This window comes from Ciconia boyciana, chromosome 1, assembly GCF_034638445.1.
Source record: "Ciconia boyciana chromosome 1, ASM3463844v1, whole genome shotgun sequence".
Lineage (NCBI taxonomy): Eukaryota > Metazoa > Chordata > Aves > Ciconiiformes > Ciconiidae > Ciconia > Ciconia boyciana.
This window is the reverse complement of record NC_132934.1, coordinates 160612849-160635915: the sequence shown is the minus strand read 5'-3', so window position 1 is coordinate 160635915 and position 23067 is coordinate 160612849. Positions and strand designations below refer to the sequence as shown.

The following is a 23067-nucleotide window of genomic DNA, read 5'->3' as shown; positions in this document are numbered from 1 at the left end:
CTTAAAGCGGGAAAAGAACACATAGAGGCTTCCAAGAGACTTACCCTGTAGCAACAACCATTTTGAGCAGAGGCTATGTTTGCTGGATACAATACAATGTCATGTAGAAATGCTGAAATTACTTCTGAGCGAGCTAGCTCAGGAAGTCGGAGCAATGTAATTGCATTAAGTGCTCTACTCAAGCTAATGTTTCCTCTGCCTGTAGCAGGACAGCTTTGATATGTCTGATGGCATTATATTAGGTGTGTCAGCTTGCCTAATGCACAGAGTAATGCGCAATGCCTAAATAACGGGAAGACCAACACAGGTGCCATGAAAAGAAGCAACTTAGTGCTTCCGACACTGCATTATTAAACTCGCTTTCCTACAGCAGAGAAACATCATGTGCGTGTTTGCGGGTGCTATATAAAATCCGTATAATCTATTTCATATAATGTCAGGCATAAAGTAGGGGCTTGGAGTAGGATTAAATCAGACAGAAAAAGCAACAGAAGTGGGATCATTTGGCCTCCTAAGGCCCTTAAGGGAACGGAAAACGAGTTTAACAATACAATGATTGTAGCTCCAAGTTGTCTCCTCGGCGTGACACCTCTGTGGGCCTCCCTCCTGCCCGAACAGAGGGCACCTACGAGCTGGGGGACTTGCCTGCGCACCCTGCTGAAGGCAGCCTTGGGTGCGCCCGGCGCCGGCGCCGCTCTGAAATTACAGCTCACCGGGATAAAATGGAGAGCGGCGCGTTTCTTTAAGGGTGGAGAAGCCCAGAGGATAATGGAGCCATTTAACTGCCTTGCCTGGCTTGATGTATGAAGGTGGATTCACGAGTAGTTCCCATAACATTTTGCTGGTGGTTTAATCATTACCAAGAGAAAAGCCTAAAGAATGCAGAGAACAGGACACTGCGCTTGTGGGGTTTTTTTCAGGGGTGGTGTTTTCTTCTGGTTTTAAGAAATGCATGTCTTTGATGAGATATGGCTGCAGGCTACTGTTTTACATTTTATGTCGGCTACCTTTTGTCAGCGGCTCATTATTGATGCTGTATTCTGTTTTAATTCACACTTCTCTGCTAATCAATTACAGCGTTTATCCATTAATCAGGTATTCTGACAGGGTCAATAACTGCTTTGCAGTTTTGTGGGATGTTGCGCGTTATCAAGCAAGTAGCAACAGTCGGTGGATTAGTTTAGCACGGCCTTGTTTTCGCAGGCTGGTGGACGTTCAGGGGAGTAAACACCTAGTGAGGCTTCTGGCAATCACTCGGGTTTTTTGGATTCCTTGTCAAAAACCTCATCTGTTTGCAAAATTCATCCTCGCTGGTGGGTGTGGGAGAGCGTGTGCATGAATGCGTGCGCTCACGCGTGTGAGCCTGCATGCACCCATGTGTGCCTGCCTTCCCCCATCTGTGTGTGTACAAATAGACGTAGGTAGCCTGTAGTCTAAATATCTACCTTGTAAAACGTGCCAGTTCAGCTCTATGGCTTGTAACAGCTATACTGGTGGTAAATCATCACAAGCATTAAAGGGTTTTTTTCATTTTAGCAAGTGGTGTAGATAACAGAGGGGGCAACACTTAATTGGACAGTTACAGTTTTGGTAGTTAAGTTACCGTCTATAATGATGGTAACAGGTTTCAATTATCTTTTTTATGACAGATGTACCAACATTTAATTGTTTCTCGTCAAGTGTGGAAAGAAAAGACACTTCTGTAGATTTTTCAATTCTTCTACATGTCACTTAGCTGTCTGCACCATTGTTTGAGCTCCTTTCTCTCATCCTTTTTGCAGCAATGAGTTGTGTCATTCCCTCATGATCAGCACTTTTGTTGTCTTTGTTTTTTGCTGTACCTCAGAAGTCCATCTTTTCTTTCATCTCCTTCCCATTCATGCATGAGGGAACAGTTGTGCTCTGTTGTGGGGATGTTCCGCTGGATTTCAAACAGTAGGGTTTCTTTTTATTCTCTTCTAAGTAGTACAATGGGGCTGAATGTCTGTTGCAGAATGCACACACTAATATGCCAGGTTATTTGGTTTCTAAGAAGTCAATAAAAATGCTACATTTAGGTTCAGTACTTGGCTTGCTTTTTTTTGCTGTTTGCCTTTCGGTCTTCAGTTATAAATCTGTTTGTTTGTTTCTGGTTATAAAATATAATCCTCGATATTAAATCCAAGCGTGGAATCAACAAACACTTAGGAAAAAATGTTACTGGCGATGGAGTATTTTCACACTCACAGATTTGGCAGACTCTGTCTTCCCTGATAAGGAAGGGAAAACTGCCGCCAAATCTAATTAATGGGGTCTATAACAGGGAAGGAGAGAGAGGGAGAACGGGGCGGGGGGGAGATGCGATCATGAGTTCGTCTTGGCAAAACTTTCTTGTTTCTTGGGGACTTAGCTAGTCTTTGTATTTAAGAAAAGGTAGCTTTAGTCGATTTCATTTTTAAGGACTTTTTTTTTTGCTTGTGCACGTACTTAGTTTATAAACACTCATTCAAAAGCCATTTCAATGGCAAAAGGCTAAAGACATAAAAAGCTAGAGATATCTTCAGACACTTTGTTCTCATATTCAGGAACAATCTTCAAAATCCTTCTTAATGAGGTCATAAAAGAAAAAAAATCGAACAAGTGGTACTTGTGTACCTCTCTAGGATGTGTCATCGGGGTCACTTGCCACTAGGTTATCCTATTTAAAAAGGGATTGGGATAGTTCAATCAAGCATTGCATTAAGAGAGAGACTTTGATTAATTCCTTCTCTTCTCTATTGTGCTATAGATAATTTCAGTAAATTTGTGATACTTTCTTCTTAGTCGGTGTTGAGGCTTAACGTTCTTGATGCGTCATGCTGAGTATTAGCATTTATTGGGCCTATTTGGCTCTAGTAAAGAGGAGTGTAGGCTGCAGACAGCCCTCTAATCTTTGACAAGTGAGGCCATTCTTTCAACATTACCGTTATCTCAGGTCATAGAGAGAAAGTGTTCTCTTACAGGTTTGCTGCAGGAACAAATATGGCATGTAAAGGAAGGGGAAGAAGAAAAAGTAAGTAAGTAGGCTGATGATTTATTGCAGATTTCTTTTCGGAAAAAATAGAGGTGGCTTGTACGGAGAAAATCACTCTCTCGAATAACTTGTTCGTTTTCTGACACAATGGGGGAGAAGTAAAGAAAGGCAAAACTGAGCTGTGTTACTAACTTGTGCCGTGGTTGGAGACTTGAAATGCAGCAGAACTGCAACTCAGAACCCAGCTGCGATTGCATTATTTCTATACCTCGTGAGACATAACTTTTGTTTTAAAAAGTGATTGGTTTTGGTGGGAAATTTCCTTTTTCATTTAATTCTCATTTTTTTAAAAAAAGGAAAAAAAAAGTAAAAGGACCTGTTTTGACAATGAAGAAATCACGTTACGTCCTATTTCTCAACTAAACATGCACTTTTTTCCCTTTAAATACAGGTCTTTAGAATTTACATGATATGTCTTTTATTCATGGTAAAAAATTTCTCTCTTTACGTTGTTTGGTGTAATCTCCCTTCTCTTCCCTGGCTCATTTTGAAAACGTGTGTGATAGTCGCTCCGGAGACTCAAGGCCCTGTTGGGTATACACATATTTAGGCGCTCTTTAAAAAGTGGATTTTTGACCTGATAGACCGTAACGGCTCCCAGGGAGCCACTATGGTCATTGTGTAAATCCTTCTTAGTTTTCGGTTTACTCACTTGATATACCGTAACGGCTCTTAGGGCCGTTATGGTCTATTGTGGTAATCCAGCTGCTGCACATGCGCGTGAAGCTTTTGTGCCTAAAAATCCTCGGGAAGTTTTGTCGGGAGCGTAGCGGGCACGTCCAGAATTGCTTCCTTTCTGGTGGGAGGGATGAAATGGCTGGAGGAAAAAGCAGTGGCTCTTCTTCCTTTCCCTCTGGCAGCAGCCAAAAACACTGGGGCACCTAAAAGGCTATCAGCCTGCCAAAAAGTATATTTAAAAAAAAAAAAAAACAAAAAACAAAAAACCAGAACAAACCACTACTGTCGGATGCTCAAAATATCATCTGGAAAGACTGGTTTGAATCAAAATGTTCACAAGTGTGAAACAGCCGATTTTTATTTATGCATTTGTTTAATGTATGTCTAAGATGTGTGTGAGGCTTCTGCCCAGTGGGATTTTTGACAACTGAGTTATTGACCCTTGAAAATGGGGAGTTGTAAGTGAAAGGCTGATATAGTCGTAACTATAGCAACACTGTCAGTGTTCCTGTAATTATTAACTTTTTTTTAATAAAAAAATTAAGAAGCTCTTTCTTTTCTTAAAGAAACCTTTATTGCAAACTGATGGTGCCACCACGGAGATGTGATACGTTGAAACAATGCGTGCAAGTTAGTTACTAAAATAATTAAAGTACCGGGAAAGTATGGAAAAAGAATTAAACATCACTTGCTTGTATGAATAAGGCCTATTGGTTCAAACGGTTCCTATGAGCCAGTGATGGCAGACAGGTTTAGCCATCATTTTGTGCTGCGTAAAGCTGATGGAAGGCTACGTTTTCATGACTTGTGCAACTTTTCATGCCGTGCTGCCTTGAGAGAGCAATGTTTGTACTGAGGCTGCAGGCAGAGATTCAGACCTTTTTTTGGAGTTAATGCTCTGGTGTACAGGGCAGAGTGCTTTCACTGTGCAATACGTGTGCCTGCTCTCAGCACAGAGAGCAGCGGCGTCTCCCATGGATGCAGTTTTACATGGGCTTCACGACAGAGAGCACTGCAGGATGCCCGGGACTTGACCTGATGCCACCGGGCCCTCAGAGCCACGCTAGCCTGTGCTACACCCTCCCTCTGCTAAGAGTTGCCAGAGGTTGCAGGTCCTTATCCTGGCACAACGCTACGTACACGTAAGACGTATCTCCCTGGTGCCACTTCGGCCGCTTCCCATGCTTTTCTCCCAAGCCTTGCTCTGTGGTGGCCATCAGCCGAGCTTGCACAGGTGGGGCACCTCCAGAAAATGCTGCTGCTGTTCTGGGGTAGCCCTTCACCCCCATGGGGACATGGCCAAAGCGCTGGCCTTCTCATCCAAGTATGGTTTTCCAGGACTGTATGTGTGCTTGTGTTGGGGGGGGAGAAGAGGAGAGGGAAAGACTGTCATACTTCAGCGGGATCTCCTGAGCAGCACACTGCTTGCAGAGCCCTGTTACAGTTTTCTAAGACTTGACGAGTCACTAAAGCTTTTATTATTGGTCTAGAGTTTGTTTGCATTTTGTAATCCACCTTCCAACAGGGATAAGAAATGCCCATTATGTATAAAATGTGCGCACCTTAATATTTAACATGAGCACAGCAAGTATTTAATACTGCCACAAATGGCGGCAAGTCCTCCTTTGTCTTATTCCTTAGAATCCAAACTATTGATAGTACTATATTTAATCGAGTTCTTTAATTGCTTCTGTTAAACAATCAGTTGCTAAGCTTTCCTTAGCCAGGTTTTAGATAATGGCTTTTGTTTTTGCTTAGCCATCTGTCCCTGTATTAATTGTCCTTTTCCCCTAGCATCCACCCATAATTTTGGCAAACTGGTTCCTGAGGTTGGTCTAAATTCCTTTTGCCTCTTTGTCTGTTGTTGGACACTGTTACCTTTAGCATTTCACACATTTAATGGATGCAGTTCTGGCTACTGAAGGGAAGTTCAGCCACTCGCACTGCATTGCAGGGAGCTGAAGTTACTGTATTTTTATGCAACGTTAAGTGCCGGTAAAACAATGTAGAGGCCTAAATTAAAATGATCACTTGTGTGCGGGAAATCAGTGTGTAGGGCAAGTAAAAACATTTTTCTGCTTTCTCTGCAAAGTGAGGTAACCAGTCACAGTTAGAGGGTTTCAGAAGAACAACTTCTGGGGTCAGCATCGAAGTTCCCATTTCATTTCCATTCTGTGTGCTGAACGGCCATTTGTTCTGCGTGGTTTATACAGCTTCTTCCCCAGTCTTGGACTGGAGAGCTCCTGGACCAGGCCCTGATTCTGCAAGGTGCTTAGTCAAGTGATATTATTAGAGTGCTCAGACCCTCCACATTGTGCTCAGCTACCTGGCTGAATCAAGCTCATGCTGTCTCCTTTTTGCTTCCTCCTCCTCCCTTGTACTCCCCATCCTTGCCTCCCCCTTCCGCTGCTTCATCCTCAAAGACGTATGCCAGGCTGCCCCTGTTTTCCTTAAGTGATGCAGCTGGCTGCCCTAAGTTAATACATTTTTATCTGTCTCTGATGCCACGTCAAGAGATTCCTCAGTCCTTGCTTTTCTTTGATGCTCACCAAAATCTCCACTGACCTTGTCCTTTTTTTTTAAATTACATCCTCACCTTACTCTTTTAATCTTGCTTTTGACCTTGTTTTCTTCTGGCTTTCTAAGTGAATACGTATCCTGGCTCTCTTTTTACATCCCTGGTTGACGGTTTGGTTTCTGTTTCACAGTCTCATCTCCTGTGGTGCTGCATCTCTCCTGCAGTCCTCCCCAGTCCTCCCTGGTCTGCTCCAGTGGTGGCTCAGTTAGGGTCATGTCCTGGCCCTGTCTGCCTCACCGCTTGCACAAAACCTATCCCTCTCTTTGGGGCCTGGGAGCCACCTCACTGAGACCCGATGCATTTGTCACCCCTCTCCTGGCCGATCGGGCCACGCTGTCTTGCTAGGTGCTGGCTGTCCAGGATCACCTCTCTTGCTTTGACTTGCCTCTAGAGCCGCCCATTGCATGTCGCTGGCTTCAGATTTTGTGTCTGCACTGCCCAGGTCCTGGGTTTTCCTCACCTCGTCCCTCTGCTAGACCTGGCTTCTTGCAGCCTACAATTACCCTTCTATTCTCTTCCTCCTGTAGATGCTTTTTAATCTTCTTCCTTACTGGTGCTCAAACATGAGCAGCCTTACAAAAATCCTCCATCTTCCCTGCATTCAAAGCTGCTCTAATAATCCTTGTGCTGGGTTAAATGTTGGTTTGTTAGTTGCTGGTTTCCAAGCAATAGAAAGGGTGTATAGAGTAATAAAAGTGTATTTTTAATCAAGACGTACACATGTCTAGTTGAGTAACAGAGTAATCAACATACTGCAGCTGCCTGAAGCCTTATTTGTCTCTCCAGGCTCTTGTATCTTCACTCCTCCATAATTTGATCCATCCTGGTCTAGAACCTGTCTTCTGTTCACTTTCTTCATAATAGGCAGCATTTTTGCAGAGGTCAGAAAATAATAAAACAGAATATTTTAAGACTAGTATATCTAAAATCACATAAAAATTAACTACTGGTTATTTATTTTTCAAACTAATATAATCTCCTGAGGCATGAATAAATGTACCTACTAATATTTATAATATCCTTTTTGTGGATCAAAATCTAGCAACGTCCTTGAAATGCTCAAGTTAGCAGGCATGACTGTTATCATGGTGGGAAAACAATTTACATTATATCTGCTTAGGACAGGAACAGAGGCAACATATCTTTAAAAGATCCCAAAGCATAACTGTATTTGTTGAAAAGAAAAGCAGGGTTTCAGGCCAGATTGCACCAGGTTTTTTTTTTTCCTTTGAGCGTGCTGAATGCCAGGGCTTATCTTGTAGAGCAACAGGAATGTCCAGCAATGGAACAACATTTCCTCTGAAGAAGTAGTTGTTGTAATATATAGTGAAAGAAATGATTTAAACACAGCACTAGCACTGGCAGTGGTGGTAATTACCTCTCAGCTATTCCAAAGCTATGCAAAACAGCCTGAATACATATCCATTCAGGTTCAGGTGTCTAAGACGGGCATGAAAGTCTTCCCAGGGACATGCCTCTCTTCACTGTTTCCTCAGGAAACTTGAGTGTTTCTTGAGTTTTTGCAAAACTTGAGTCTGTTTTGCAAAGGGCTCAGCTGTGGTTTTCACAGCCCAGCCTGGGCACAGGAACCGTGCAGCCTTGGGATCCTTAAGATCATCATGGCGAGGGAATGCCCACCCTTGTCCTGCTGCTCCTCAAAAGGGAAGAAAGAAATGAGTTACTTCCCCCCTTTTGCAGTGCAGTTTAGTGCCTCTGGCTACCCCTGTAAATGGCTATTTTAGCCAAAAAGTCGTCTTTCTTCCCACCTATCAACATATACTGGTAGAGTACTGATGAAACAGCCCCTAAATTCTCTCCGTGCCTTCCAAAATAATCTGAGCAGGGACAAGGAAAGGAGGATATGAGATTGTTCTCTTACTTTTTTATGGCTAAAAATGCTGAGCTCCAAGAGATGAAATGGAAGGAGTGTCACTTGTGTGACATACCTGGTTGCTTGCTTTGGTCTGGCAGGGATTTGGCAAAGATAGGAAGCAGTAACATTAAGGGCAGAGCTGCTTTGGCTCACCGAGACGTGTCTTCAGTCTACAGCAGCTGTAAATCTGCAGGGTCACACCTCTACTTGCAAGATACGCAGGATGCCCACAGCGTGTGGATGCAAAGTATGTGATGCAAAGACCACAAGCGTTGCGAAAGCAAGGCACTGTCATCAATAACTAATGGTGGAACAACCTTCAGTCTAGTGTACGCGGGGTCCTGGGGAGACTTCATATTTCATTGGAGAATTCCCACTCTAATGCCGTTGCTGGAGATGCAGAAAAAGGCAGTTTATTCCAGGAGAGTAGGAGGAATATTTGAGACTAAAAGTTCTGAGAAAAAAACAGGTTTATTATTTCTTGGATTTATGGAAGATAATTCTTTTTGCTGCTTTCCATCATTACATGCTACTGTTCTGCTATGCCACATTGCGTCTTTTTATATGCGTATATGTGTACATATATGCACATTTAGATATGCACATGTATATGTGCATAAATAAATAATTTGTATATGTAGATATATATACAGGCACATAAATATATAAACATAAGCATGCACACATATAAATAAATGTTGACCTCTGACTATCGTGGTTGCAAGCCAAAAGAAAACCTTACCTTTAAGAGTGGGGATATTGTACTGTCTGTCCAGTGTCTCACATTTTGTTCTTGCTTGCACCCAGAGCTAGTGAGGTTATTATTTTGCATTTTCTCCTTTAAACTCAAATGACCCCAAAAAGGAGGAAAGACTTTGCCTGCTGGATGTGTTCTGGAGAAGAGAGTGGATATGCCACAATTTTTTTCCGGTGCATCCGATGCTAGTCTCTGGCAAAAAATCTTGCCATTACTGAGACTCTAACTCAACTAAACTGTTATTCAGGAAGATAAAAATTGAAATGTCCATGACATTGTTCATATCAGCAAGGAAACATGATGACGAACAAGGGGTGATGTGCGACTAAAACTGATGCTTTGAACCATGCAAATTCCATATATATAATCTAAATTTTGAGAGGTACTTTGTTTCTTAACATTAGCACAGATTACTGACATGCTCTGCAGAATTAAAACATATCTCAATTATATTATTTCACCTTTGTACTAAAGTATATCTAAAGTGATACCTGAACAAAAAAAAGTAGGCAGATCCAGTAATGGAATACTTTTTCTCTTTATCCAGTGCAGGATAAAAGACATATGTCACCTAATTATCTCATTTCCTTAAGTCTGAACCTGTATTCATGACAGAGGTTGTTAAAGAAGACTTTTAAAGGAAAACCAAGTGATGCCTTTATGTATTTTCACAGGGAGTTTATTTCCACAAGGTTATGTATCAGTGAGTTCAAAGAGTCTGTATGTTGTTCAGTTTTTGTACAGATGTGGAGTGCTGTAACACTTACTTAGAGAAACACAGCTGCTCATTTAAATGTCATAAGAACTCTTGTATGGAACTACACCCAGTCCTATTTCTCCTTATAGATTTTATTTTCATGTAATCCAGGATTTTTGCTTATCTATTATATATCATCCTTATGAACTAAAAGCCATTTTCTTTATTTGTGCATGTTGCAAGGGAGGCAGTGTATTTTTCATCTTCACTTATTTTTAAATAAATATTGAACAGCCTGTGTCAAGAATTTAGAGAAAAAACATCCTCACTCTTACACCGGGGCAGTCTGGAAGAATTTCTTCTTCGTGGCGCTCCCGAGTGAGCTGTCTGCTCGGCGACCCCTTCTCCTGCCTTTCTCTCCCCTTCCCTCTCAGCCATGTCCAACTCTTCCCTCCCCACTAGGCAGCCATCAGGGACGGGACTGTTTTCTAAAATTCGGTTTTAAGGGAGGGGGACCAACGATGTTGATGTGTGTTGCGATGCAGTGAGGTAGGAAATCCACATTTAATTGAGGTGTTTGGGGAAAAGGAACATCCTGTGAAACAAGGCCGTTGGGAGGGAGAGCAACTTTGACGCTTGAGCTTTACCTAAGTTTCAGTTGGCTTTTTCATGTGTTCACCGGCCATGGTAAATATATGCTGTAGCAACCATAACCGCACAAGTAATCTCACCTGGGAAATACAGATAAGAAACTCCCACAGAGCGTGTAATAAGAGCGCTTGCACTCGCACTTGCACAGAGCAAGGCCCGTCAGGTGCTCTCAGTGCCCCAAGAAGGGCTGCTAGCTGATAATTCGACTTTTTTTGTGCAAATAAAATCATATTGTTTTGCAATGAAGTTGATTTTCACCCCATCTCTCTTCCACTCTTGATGATGATGATTTTTTAAACTCCATTCCGTGTAAGGTGCCCACATCGGTGACTGACTGACTGTCAAATGGGATGGGACTTACTACCTGGGGGATCTGCAATGGGGAGGTGGGAGTCATGGTTTTATGACCGGTTCTGAGTCTCCCGGCATGTGGCAAAGCCAATCTGAAGAGTTCTGTGAAAATGTTTAGAGATAATTAAATGATAAAAGTAGCTTAGAAATGGGTTTTTCTATAGCAGGCTTCTGCATTTAGTATTAAAATATGTCCCTTGGCTAACGTTTTTCCTCCATCACACATCCATATTATCTGCCCTGGGAGGTCCGGCACCTTTGTGGTCTTTGAGCTTGCCTACACAGCAAAGTTCATCCTCGGTAAGACAGGCTGTGGTGATATGACCAATGTGTCCCTCCAAATTAGTTCCCCACTGTGGACACCCCAGGGTGGGGTTCATCTCCTCCAAGCGTGCTCACCTCCTCAAGGCACTTAATGAACCGCCTGAGTCAGGGGGAGGGTTATGGCTGAATCCCCCCTTGGAGGGTGCACCCGGGACTTTGACTACACACCCCGAATACGCACCCGTGGGGGCAGCGGGACCCAACCCACCAGCTCAGCAGGGTGAGGGGTTTGTCCCTTTCAGGGTAGCACCAGGGAAAGGTTTACCACTCACTAAGGGGAACTCGGTGGCTAGAGGTGTGCTGAGCTTGTGGGCGCTAAAATTGCCATTTTTAGTTTACTGACCCTAGCAAGGAGATGATTTTGGAGGGCTGCTGCTGAGTTAGGGATTGGCATGCCTGTTTCCGTGTAATAAAAATATCCTTCAGCTGCCTATGTGAAAGATCAAAATGAATTGACAACTGTCACCTTTTTATCATTAGTTTCACAATATTTGGTATTTCCTTTAAGCCTGGCTTCCTAAAATCTCACCTTTAATATTTTTTTACTTTTAAAGAAAATTTCTGGCTTTGGCTGTTGCAAGGAAAAGCTCGAAAATACGAAGCCAGGGACACCAGAACCAGAAAACAATATTTCATTATGCACCTTAAACATGTTGCAGTTTTTAATGCATCACATTGTTCATGAGCTATTGAATTCTTGGTGTTGTTTAGCAAACAAAAAGTAATAGTTTTTTTTTCAAGAAATGTATGGAATGATGGGCAGATGCAGGATAAATACTGAAGAAAATGTAGGTGTTTCGTCATCTGTACAAAAGCAGTAATAATGTTAATTCTTCTAACATACTGAAAAAGGCAGAAGAAAAAGGAAGTTTTATTATTGGATAATAAAGCTTTGCCAGGTGTTTATTTACTGGAGATCAAGAAAGTTCTGCAGTCTCTATAAGGTTGTTTAATCCCACCACTGCTACTAGTTTTGTGTGTTTTAACTTTGGATAGTTGAACAGGGACATAGTTAAAGGCATGAAAATGTAGCAGTCAGAGTTTTGGGGCATTCCCTGCTATCTTTTGAAATTAATACAATAAGATCTGGTTTTCAGCTGATTTCATTCTCAAAAGAAATAGGGCTGGGCTTATTATTGTTACTACCACAACTGTCATAGAAAGATTCCTACATTTTGTTAACATTGAGTAGTGATAGCGGCATAGAAAATTTGATCTTATATAATGTTTTCATGGTTAATAAGATTTACATATGACATTTTTGTATGATTAAAAGTACTGGAATTTCATTGCAGTAGGCATTAACTCCTGTGATTGAAGTTAAGGGAGATTTTTTTTTTTATAGCTAATCAAGAGTTTAACTGCCTCTGGGGCATTTTAAGAAAATGTTATACTGTACTTAACGAACATTATACTACAAATAAGAGTGATATTCCTGTAATTAAAACAGTCTGGATATTGCTTAATGAATGTTTTTCTTATCTTAATGTATAGGCAGTAAGGATTCATGTAGTTGCCTTTATTAACTTGTGGAGTTAGTTAAAAAGCTGGTTAAAACAGTAAGTCCATATCAGGTCAATATAAAATGCTTATGTAGGGATTTCATTGCTCCTATAAATCTGACTAGTTAAAAAATAAACACAGATGCTTGTTTGTGCCATCCTGAGCCATACTGCAGGGTAGTATTTCTGCATTTCTAAAGTTAAGTGTTGCCTGGAGCACTGCGGGATTTGCAAGCGTTCTTCTTTATCGTCCGTTTAGGAAATATTTAAAAATTTCCACCGGGCTGGTATTCAAAAGCAGAGCACCGTTGGTTTTCAATTAGTGTAGCTACACTTGCCGTTGAACTAATAGCATTGTGCGTTCATTCTTTTTTCCGTCATATTGCGTCAGCTTTGATGTAATTTCAACATTTTTTTTTTTTTATGTAATTGCAGTGCATTTTAGTTCTGTAGTTTGTTCTTCAGTGGTTTCACATTTACTAATTGCTTGCTAACTTGTTCTTCACTGCTCAGTTATTTGGCACAGAAACCCTTCTGAATAAGTTCAGTTTAATACATAATAATTCTTCTACATAATAATGCTTGGCTAAACATAAATAATATTTTTGCTTTTAATCTTATTCTGAAAATATCATGCGGGGTTTTTTTTTCCCAGCTGAGATCAAGCATCTTTATATCGTTTAAAAGATATTCACCAGCTGGATTGCATCTGCATGCATCTAAGTCTCAATTTTGCACTAAGTCTGTGTGCCAAAACCTGAAAATAGCAGGTTGGCCCACGTATAGCCTAAGAACACATGGAAATGGAACAGTTTCATAATCCAAAATTAATCCCCAGTCCTGCAGGCACTTAAGCACATGGTTAATTTTAAGTGTTTGACTAGTCCTTTTGATTTCTCTGGGCTAAGCACATGCTCGAGTGGGTTTACAGGAGCAATCTCAAAGTGCAGAGAAGACTGCAATATTGTTTTGTTTTTCCTAAGTAGTAAAAATGTCTGTGCTTTATTTAGTAGCATAATTTACATGCATTTTAAGTACAGGAATCGTCAAGCTGTTTGTGCTTTGGCTAAGTGAAGACTGCCATAAATTGCAACTCAAGATAAAATATGGCCTATTTAGTGAAAAATTCTCAGAAGTATGAAGGGAACCTCAGTTTGTAAAATAACCCCACCACAACCAAAATTACAAAGAAGACAATTTGTCATAAAAAATCAGAAATTCTGAAAGACCCAAAGTGGGTGACAAATTTCTTCTTTCTTATGACTTCTGCAGCACCAGTATATTGACACTCGATTCATTTCCTTCTGCGAAATATTCTCAGGCACATCTTTAGTGTAATTTTAGTTTAACTCAGATGTAAATCAGAACTAATTTTAAGGACTGTACCATTTTCCTTTTCTCTCACGCAGTGCAGATATGGATCTCTAACCTGCGTAGGCTCTGGTGAACATAGTGGCTCTGTGTTACAGCAAGGTCATTTAACAGGCAGGAGTGGCACTTTATTGATTCTGACTTTATCAAGTGCCTGTTTCTTATTTTACATATAACTCGTTAGCAGCCTGCTCCTAAACTGCTGGGGAGGCTTTCGCTGTTCGGGACTCAGACTGTAATCACAGTAATTAGCACTGAATTTTCAAATCCTGGTCTCGATCTTGACCTTGCAGCATTTAGCCAACACGCACACAGCTGGACCCGTGGTGGGAGCTGCAAGAGCTCGGTGGTGGGGATGCTCCCTGTATCCTGATGTGGGCACTGGCACGGAGGGAAGAGAGGGGATCGAGGAAGAAAAGAGGGGAAAAGGATGTTCAGTGAAAAAAAAAAAATTCTGTCCAAACATTTTGATCAATTTTTGTGTATGTGTACATAGAGACGTGGGTGGGTGCAGAGTCGGTGTGTGTGAAAACGCTGGGGCAGAATTAGTAGGAAGGGAAGAGCCCGATGGTGAGCCAGAGAGGAGAATCGGAAGAGGCAGGAGTGGTTTTGCAGTGACATAAAGAATCTCCTCAAAGTTCAACTTTTCTGCAGAGGCCACCAACATGGGTCTGACTCTATAAAAGTGCAACCATTACAGATTTGAGGGGTTTATATATTCACTTCCTAAGACAGAATTTGGCACGGGATGCTCCAGGACAGCTTGTTGGTGATATGTGCCTGATCCTTCTCCTGAACTGGAAGATGCTTGACCCCAGAAGCCATGGTTTTTCCTTTGTGTTGCACAGCCCTGAGCACACTTGGTGCATATTGGTTTGTAGACAACAGTGATAAACTGAAACAAATCATACATCAATGTCATACATCCAAAGTAATCTCTTCTGACTTCTCAGTGCACATCTTAAAAAAGGCTAATTTTATGTGTAGTCCTTTCTAAACCTCTTGATATGGTATTGAATCTGCATCTTTATTGTGGGATGGTTTTGTTATTTTAAATGTGTTGTAATTTTCTGTCACAGCTGCTAGCTGCAATTCTGTAAAAAATATGTAATGTAAGAACTTCTGTTTGGAAAACGTATAGCTAAACAAAATTTTACAGTGTTGTAGATTTAAAAAATGCAATGTAGAAGCAACATTAGTTAAATACATGAAAGCGCTTAAAATTTACTTACAGAACTTAAATCTTCAAAACTGTTTATAATTAGCATTTATGTTTATTTATATATCTTTATATTTAGGAAAACAGGGAAATTAATTGTTCTCTTAACTACACCTTCCTTTGGTTAATGTGGCAAAGCGCCTGTGTCACAGACGAACAGTGCTTTTCTGTTGCCCTGCGGTGAAGTGGTTTGATTGAGCAGCAGTAAGCATCCCAAGGAGCTAGAAACTTTGCTACTGATAAAAGCAAAGCAAAGCGCAGCTCTTTATGGGAATACTTTATGGGCATGACGAGTTATTCAGTTACCCACGCCGTAAGGAAGAGAGCGAACCCTCGACTGTATGTCACGTATGTTAAAGCTCCCCAAGACAGGACACCAATTAACCTTGGATGATAGCAAACACACACACGCACAGGCTGCCCGAGAGAAGCAGCCTGTTGCCATTAGTAGGAAGCAGCAGCCCTTGTCACCCTGAGCCATTATTTAAACCTCTTTAAAAATTCCCTTATTAAGTCAAAGAACCATAGCACTCTCCTCTTCCTCACAAACGGACTATTTTTGCTGCCATGAAAACAGGAGACGTTAGTAATATGAGAAGCCGGTGGTCCTTTTATTTTTATCCTGGCTGTCTAATTTGGCCATTTTGAACTGAGAAGAAAAAAAAACCAAAACTGATCTTCACTCAAAGCAATTCGAGGCATGGTGGAGCTCGGAGTGAACCAAAACAACAGGGTCAAATGTAGTTGAAAGAACATGGTGGGGTAAATAAAAGGGGTTTTTTTACGTTCAGTGCTGGTGGGAGGAGAAAGTTTGGTTAACTATTTAACCTTTTATCATTTTATGGCTTAGGGCTCCGTGATTTTAAGCCTTTGTCAGTAAGTTCCTGGTTTGTATTCGATCTTTTCCTCAGAAAGGCTCTGGTGTCCAGTTATATGACTCACATCGATTTACTGGCGATAGGAAAAAATTATAAATAGCAGCCAAAGACACATATTTTTCCTAAAATAACTTGCCAGCAGATTTGGATTTGGTACTCAGTTTCCATTTAAACCCTAAACTGCTTTCTTCCACTCATACTTCTCTGCATCGTGATTTTTTTTTTATCAGCGGGGCTCTCCTTCCCCATTTGGTTCGCCTCTCTATTTTTTGGCTATAATGTGATGTGTCCTATCAGTTGGAGCAAGCGCTTGCTAAAGGTCACTTGGAAGCCCCCTTTTCATTTCTCCCCGCTGCAGTTTTTCCAGCAGGCAACCGCTCTCAGGGGAGCGACCCCCTCCAATCTGTCCCTTTTGATATCCAAAGCTGGTTGTTACGGGGGTTAAATTTCTTAATTCGCTGAGTTTTTGTGAGCGCTTCTTCAGCCCACCGCACTCGGTCCCTGGGGCTGGGTGCAGTGCAGACCGCCTGTCTCCCTAAGGGATGCCGTGAAAGTGTTAGGGTTTATTCTTTCACCTTCTTCAAACTTGAGGGACGGGGGCCAATTTTATACTTGTATACTCCCATCAGCTTCAGGGGAATTAATCTCCACGTTACATCGGTGCGAGATGGTATCAGCCTTATTGGGGGAGCTGAAAGTCAGACAAAGCCTCTTCCAGGGCGCTTTGACTGGGAAGGAAAGCTGCTTGTCCAGAGACCTCAAACCACGAGAGCTGGTGGCTGGTGGCTTCTGCCTGCCCTGGCGAGAGGTTAGGTTTGGGGGGTTTCTTAATTAGTTTTTGGAGGGTCAGGGAAATGACCATAGTGGGTCTGGAACAAAGGAAGAAATCAAAATGTAAAGCTGAGTGTTTGATATGTTGATAACCCCCCAGTTTTAATTTTAGCATAATTGGATCAGGGTTAGCGGCAGTTGTTAGGTAAAGTACCTTCCCGAAGTTCTGGCTTTATTCAAAGGTAAATATCATAGCTCTTCTCTTTTAACCTAAGTCCTTCTCTTTTTTTTCGCCCAAAGAAGAACTGCTCAGTTTACCTCGGATTTATTTCCACTAGGAAAGCGCTAAGATTTCGGGGACCGGTATTCTGATGGTAAAGCTCGTGACATGAGCTTTTGTTTTCCATGCGAGGAAACGTTAGCATTTTTTCACATGTTAACTTTTTAACAATTGCGGGGAATTTCTTTTCCTTGAAAACTGCCTCCTTTTCTTTTTCCTCCCCTTTTCTCTCTTCTTGATATTTTTATTTCCCTTTTATATGGAGACTTGTAGATTTTGTCACTTCAAACGTTAGCTGTTCCTCCTCTTTTCTTTCGCTTTACAATACACACTAGGAGATTTTTTTTTGCATATTCCTCCCCTTTCTCTGTGAGATATTGTAGTTGACCAAATTTAAAACACTACAGTATTTAGCATCCCCGCAGTGCCATTTTAAGTATTTGGACCTGGAAAATGCCCCAAGCAATAACTACCTGAATTGCTTTTAATTACACAATATAGCTGCATCATTTTACTTCAGATTCTTTTTGATTGATGCTGTAAGGCAATTGTAACCATGGATGATGGGATTAAGTGCCTCTTGAAGTGACTTTAGCTTCTTGTGGGAACAAAGGGAAAGAAGAGAACACTTAGTCCCTTTTTGAGTGAACAGCCTTTTTTCACTTGCTATATAAAGAAATACAATTAACAAACATTATCCCCAGAGGTGAATTGAAATGTACATGCGGACAATAACCGCTCTTGACTGCAATTAGACATATATGATCCGAGGTATTTTGGCCATTCATTAGTGCTAATTGTTTGAGAAACAAGCCCACAGAACAAATGATTAAAATGTTAGTGCCATAACCAGGATTATTAGCATGTGTGATAAAATGCATGCGCCGCAGCTGTACCAATAAAACTCTCCGGCGAGTCGCTTTGATTCCACAAATACTCAGCTCGGCTGCGAGCCCTTCGCATTTGCACAGGGCCTGCTGATGTTTATAACAAACAACTTATAGCTGCTTTTCTTAATTAGAAAGAATTACTATGCAAATTGCGGGGCTTTGTAATTTCGTAGAAGTTTCCTTTGTCTTTGGCAGATTATTTGTGTGCGGTTGTGAGCTACTCCCTTGTAAATTTGACATAGGAAACCCATTATATTTACCCTGGGGTTTTTTTGCACATATTGGAGAAATAATTTGTAGGAGATTTTGCTGCCTTAGCTGGGTCATGTTCAGTGGGGTCTCAGGTCACTTCTGTCCTTCTGCCGCAGCACCACAGATATCCAGGATTGCGGCTGGTGTGCAGTTACATGCATGCGGGTCAGAAATACACATTGTAGAAATTATCCAGCTTTTTTAATGGTTTTATTCAAATGCCTAAACATGTTCTTTGGAAACACTTTGCCAACGCTGTGCCAAAGATTGTAGAAGGAAAGATTTAGCTTATCGAGCAATGGATATTTTTCCATGCGTTAGGCAGATCACGGTGTAGTGTCTCTTCCAGGGATGATTTGATCTAGCAAATAAACTGGGAACAGAGGCGCAGGTTGAAGTGCTGATCCTGAAAATCACTTTGTCGGAGAACTTTACTTTGTGAGCTATATGTTGTTGGCTCCGTTGAGACTGCACAGGTGTGTGCAGTTAAGTATATGTGTGAGTATGAGCAATGCTGGAATGTGAAAACCCAGTTTACAGCAGGGAAATGTGTGTCATTTGAGGTAATTTCACTGGTTTGCAGTCACGCTGTATGGTTGCCATTGCAAAGTGCAATGTCTCTTAGTAATCAAAAAGGTTTTGTTTTCTCCTTCCTGAGGATGAACTATTTGCTCTTGGGTGAAATGGTTCTCAGAGGATCACAAGTAACTTTAACTTGCCAGCTACTTTTACATATTTGATGAAGACTTTAGTAGAGTGTTATGTTTGCTGAAGAAATTTAGTTTCATTTCCAAGACCCAGGAGCATTCAGCGTGCTGCTAGATGCTGTGAAAGAAAATACGCTGCTGTAAAACAATTCAGTCAGTGTTACCCAATAGCCTACTCCTTGTTTTAACTTACAGAGCTTAAAGGAAGAAACATTGTCTTAGCAAATTCACTTGGCTTATGTCCATGTGTTTAGTTTAAAGCATAGTCAAGCTTAGTTTGAATCATTAAAATACTTGCAGTCAGGAAACATATGTAAGATTTTCTTCCTTTTTATGGCATGGGGTTAACAATATAATTGAGGTTGCAGTGCTGTGTGGGGGTTTTTCGTCCTAAAAAAGTAACTGCTGGGGATGTTTTTATTCTATCAAAATAACAGAAGTCAAGATAAGCGGGATAGTGTTTCCTACCAGAGTAGCTAACTGCTTATATGCGTAGCACCCTAGGCCTTGCCACTGTTTTAAAAAGGTCTATAGGCAAATGGATTTCATAATAAATCCACTTCTTCCTCTACATTTCATTTCGTTGTAGAACATAAAATATGACTATGCAAGGAAAATGCACAGTGAGAACAGAAGATAATTTTTTCAGAATGTATGTCAAAATAATAGCATATGAAAACATTTATTGCAGTCATACCTAAGCATACTTGTTGAAAACTCTTATTTTACATGTACATTTCTAGAGCTCTTTGTTTTGAAGGAAGGATGCTGTGTTGGTCCACTGACACCACTTCCTCCTGTACATTTTTTTTTTCTGGCCATACCTCTTGAAAAAATTACTACTTCTTCAACTTGCTAAAATATTCCATAAGACTAATAATTTGACAAATTTACAGTATATTTTTATAATAATCTGTGTCCTGAGAAATCTGTGGTTTAGGCCCATGTGGCTACAAAGTTGGTTAGCTGAAGAGGAGATAGCAATAGTCACCAGGTGATAGTATTTCAAACATCAAGGCTAATTAAGTGATGGTATTTTAATGGATTAAATCTACTGCTTCTTCAGAGTCAGCTAGTCTGTTGGGGGAGCTATACTGCTCCTGCATCTGAACAAAAGTTCATAGACCTCAGTGGTGACACCTGACTGAATCTGGTCTGCAGGTAATGATAGTTTTACCTACACGATACTACATTCTGTTGTGTGTGGTGTGCAGAGCAGAGCTGCCTTTGTGGGGCTGGCAGCAGTGAGAGGGAAACTGGCTGGTCAAATAGTCCTTGGTTCAATGACAGCCCAGAAGAAATCCTGGGCGATGTGCGTGACAGGAGATACATCTCATCTCAGTGTGCTCTGAGATTGTGGTGTTAGCCATGTCTATCGAGTTTCAGAAGGGTTGATGAGAGGCAGTCATTAAGGGTGCTTCAGGGGCTGCTTGGCTCTAGGCTGGAGTTAACTATTAATGGGCTGAGCTCTTTGACTCCTTTGTGCTTTTGGGAACTACAGGGTTGAAGCCATCAGAGAAAGAGAATAGAAACTAATCACTTTTGTCCCCTCATATATGTTTAGTGAAGAACTGCAAACTTCTTTACTGACCTCTGTGTCACACTGGAAAAAGACCCTCCTCTTTCCATTTGAGAGAAACCACTCTTCCACCTCTTCCTTACTCTCCCAAAGTGTACTACTGCAAGAAAATGGGATTAAGTGGATTTAACTAGCAGCCACTTGAGTTGCCACAAGTTGTGTTACCGTCCCCACTTCGACATGAGGCAGGGGACGTGAAGTGGTTTGTGGGAGGGGGCAAAGAGGGTACTTAGGAGAGACTCTGTGGATCTCAGTTGCATGTCTCCAGGTATTGTCAGGACCTCCACCACCTAAGTCTTGAAGCTGTTGCAGTTAGAGATGAAGAAGATTTATTAACAAGGGTAGCAATGGCACTTGTATTAAAATAATGCATTGTTTCTATTTAGCAGCAAAGCTGCCCCATTGCTTAGGCTGAATTAAGCATTACCAGGCACATTACAAAGAAGAGATTGGCAGCGGGTTTTTGTGGGCTCATAAAGCGTGTCTACCCAGGACATGCAGAGACCCAGCAGAGGAGATGGTGGAATAGTTGTCTTTTTCAACTTAGTTTACTGAGATAAAATGTGATAAAAGCTTTCTTCATATTTTTTAACCCGAGGCCTATATTCAGCTTTTAGGGTGCTTACTCTAGGGGAAGAGAGGGTTCTTCAATGGGGTTAGCTTAGAAAAGCAAGTATTGTAGTGGTCTGTCAGCAACACATCACGTTTGCTCTGATTTAGATTGACTCATTTCCAAGCGTTTGAGGGGGTTAGTAATGTTCACTTTGAAGAAAACCCACGTACGCATGTAGCCATGTGTCATCCAAGTGTAGCAACTTGGGAAGCATTATTAAGAGGGGCATAGGAAAACGCATGGGTCCCTGACATGATGTGATAATGACATGTTCAGCATGGTGCTAGAAAAGCTTTGCATTATTCAAAGTGCTGAATAATATACATGATAATGCATAATGGTGTTATATGGTAGGATTATTTTGTGGCATAAGTGACTTGTGCTCTGAGTATGAAGGCAAATTGTATTATTTTGTCCTCATTTTTGATGTAGCAGAATAGGCCTGGGGGGTACAGTGTGAAACGGGGAGGATCAGGAGCAGGCAAGGGGGTTTTTTTTGGAAGGACATGAAACGCAGTGGCACCCTCTGCAATTTATTTCTCTGTGCTTGTAATTATGGAGCAAAGCAAGCTCCCTACCGCACTTGAGGGCAGCCTCCCCTGGCAGCTCCGCTGCCTCTAAGTGCACCAACCTGGTTTGCACCTGAGGTGGGTTAGCTGGTCCCTCACCAGGAATACCGGCACAGGGTGGAGACCGCCACAAACCTGACGCCTACGGGCCATACAGATGCCACCCACTCAAGCCATGTGGCACCACAGGCTCACACCTGCACTGGAGTGTGGTACACAAAGCATTTATAAATTTTAAAAGGCACCGCAGCGAACAACCTGCTCATTATGCTGGTGGGTTTATGAGCTCTGTCGATGGAAGCCTGTGCTGTGGATCTGAAGGTCTGAAGGCTTCTGAGAGGACATGTTGGGATTAGTGAGGTTCCACATTACATGGGGGTTTTGTTCCTGTTTTCCTCATTTCCCCCTCCATCCATTTTGCTTATTTAAAATTTGCATGCAAATACATTTGTTGATATAACACTAAGGTTGCAAAATCAACGGCGCAAACCCATGTTTGTTTTAAACAACACCCCTGCTTCATTCACAGCGTGCGTCCAGCTCCTGGAGCAAATGTGGCAGATAGCAGCCTCCTCCCTAAAGCATCCCGATCCATTCTCTACAGCCTCCATCTGATGGAGGAGTCCTGTGACAGGGAAAAACCAACCACCACCCTTCTGTATTTAATACTTGCCATACACACAGAATGGGCAGCATAATTAAGGCTGCACGGGTAACCTCAGCCCTGGCAGTTCTTCAGTTCTGTTTAAGTTTGCAACTTCTGTTGAACATAGTAGTTTTGGAGTTTTATACTGTAATTAACTGTAATACTGATATCTCCCTACCTTGGCTCTTCCTAAGGGGAAAAAAAAAAAAAAAAAAACCCAAAACCAGCCACCCTCTAGGTAGGAATGTTTCCCTTTTAAAATATAGTCAAGTATTCTTTACAGCATTGTTGCCAAGAGTCTAATTTCAACTATATCCTTTACAGGGTGGATTCTCCTCTGCCAGCTGGTGTTCCTAAGCTTAGTTATCACTTTGGATCATCTCACAAGTATGTTCCCAGGCGAGCTGTGCTGTATGTACCTGCGGATGATGAAAAGAAGATACGAAAAATCCCATCACTAAATGTAGATTGTGCAGTGCTGGACTGTGAAGATGGCGTGGCTCTGAACAGAAAGGTAATTAAAAATTATCTGTGTGATACAATCAGCACTAAAGAGAACGTGTGGAAAAACATTGCCTTTGCCTTGGGGAAGTGACAACCAGAGAGACAAAGATAAATGTTAAGATATACAAAGTAATGTAACACTGATAGGCTTTGTGAAGGCATTGGGAAAATCTGCTTACCCAGAACTGAAAGAGATCCCGTGTGAGTAAGTGGGGAGGGAGTTTTGAAGGAATACAGAGCTGGGCATAAGCTCTCATCACAGAAGAGTGTGAGCTACTGTTATTACTGCTGCATATTTCTTATAGAAGAGAAGGAAATGGACTGT

At 41.6% G+C, this 23067-nt stretch overlaps 1 protein-coding gene across 8 annotated transcripts in view; it reads left to right on the top strand.

Moving 5' to 3' along the window:
- The window catches only part of CLYBL (citramalyl-CoA lyase), a 209097-nt gene that overhangs the window by 69271 nt on the left and 116759 nt on the right, over positions 1-23067 (top strand). For all 8 annotated transcript variants that reach the window (XM_072853858.1, XM_072853839.1, XM_072853821.1 and 5 more), the window contains exon 2: positions 22563-22752. In XM_072853858.1, the coding sequence (XP_072709959.1) occupies positions 22563-22752 (190 nt within the window). The remainder of the gene's footprint in view (positions 1-22562; positions 22753-23067) is intronic.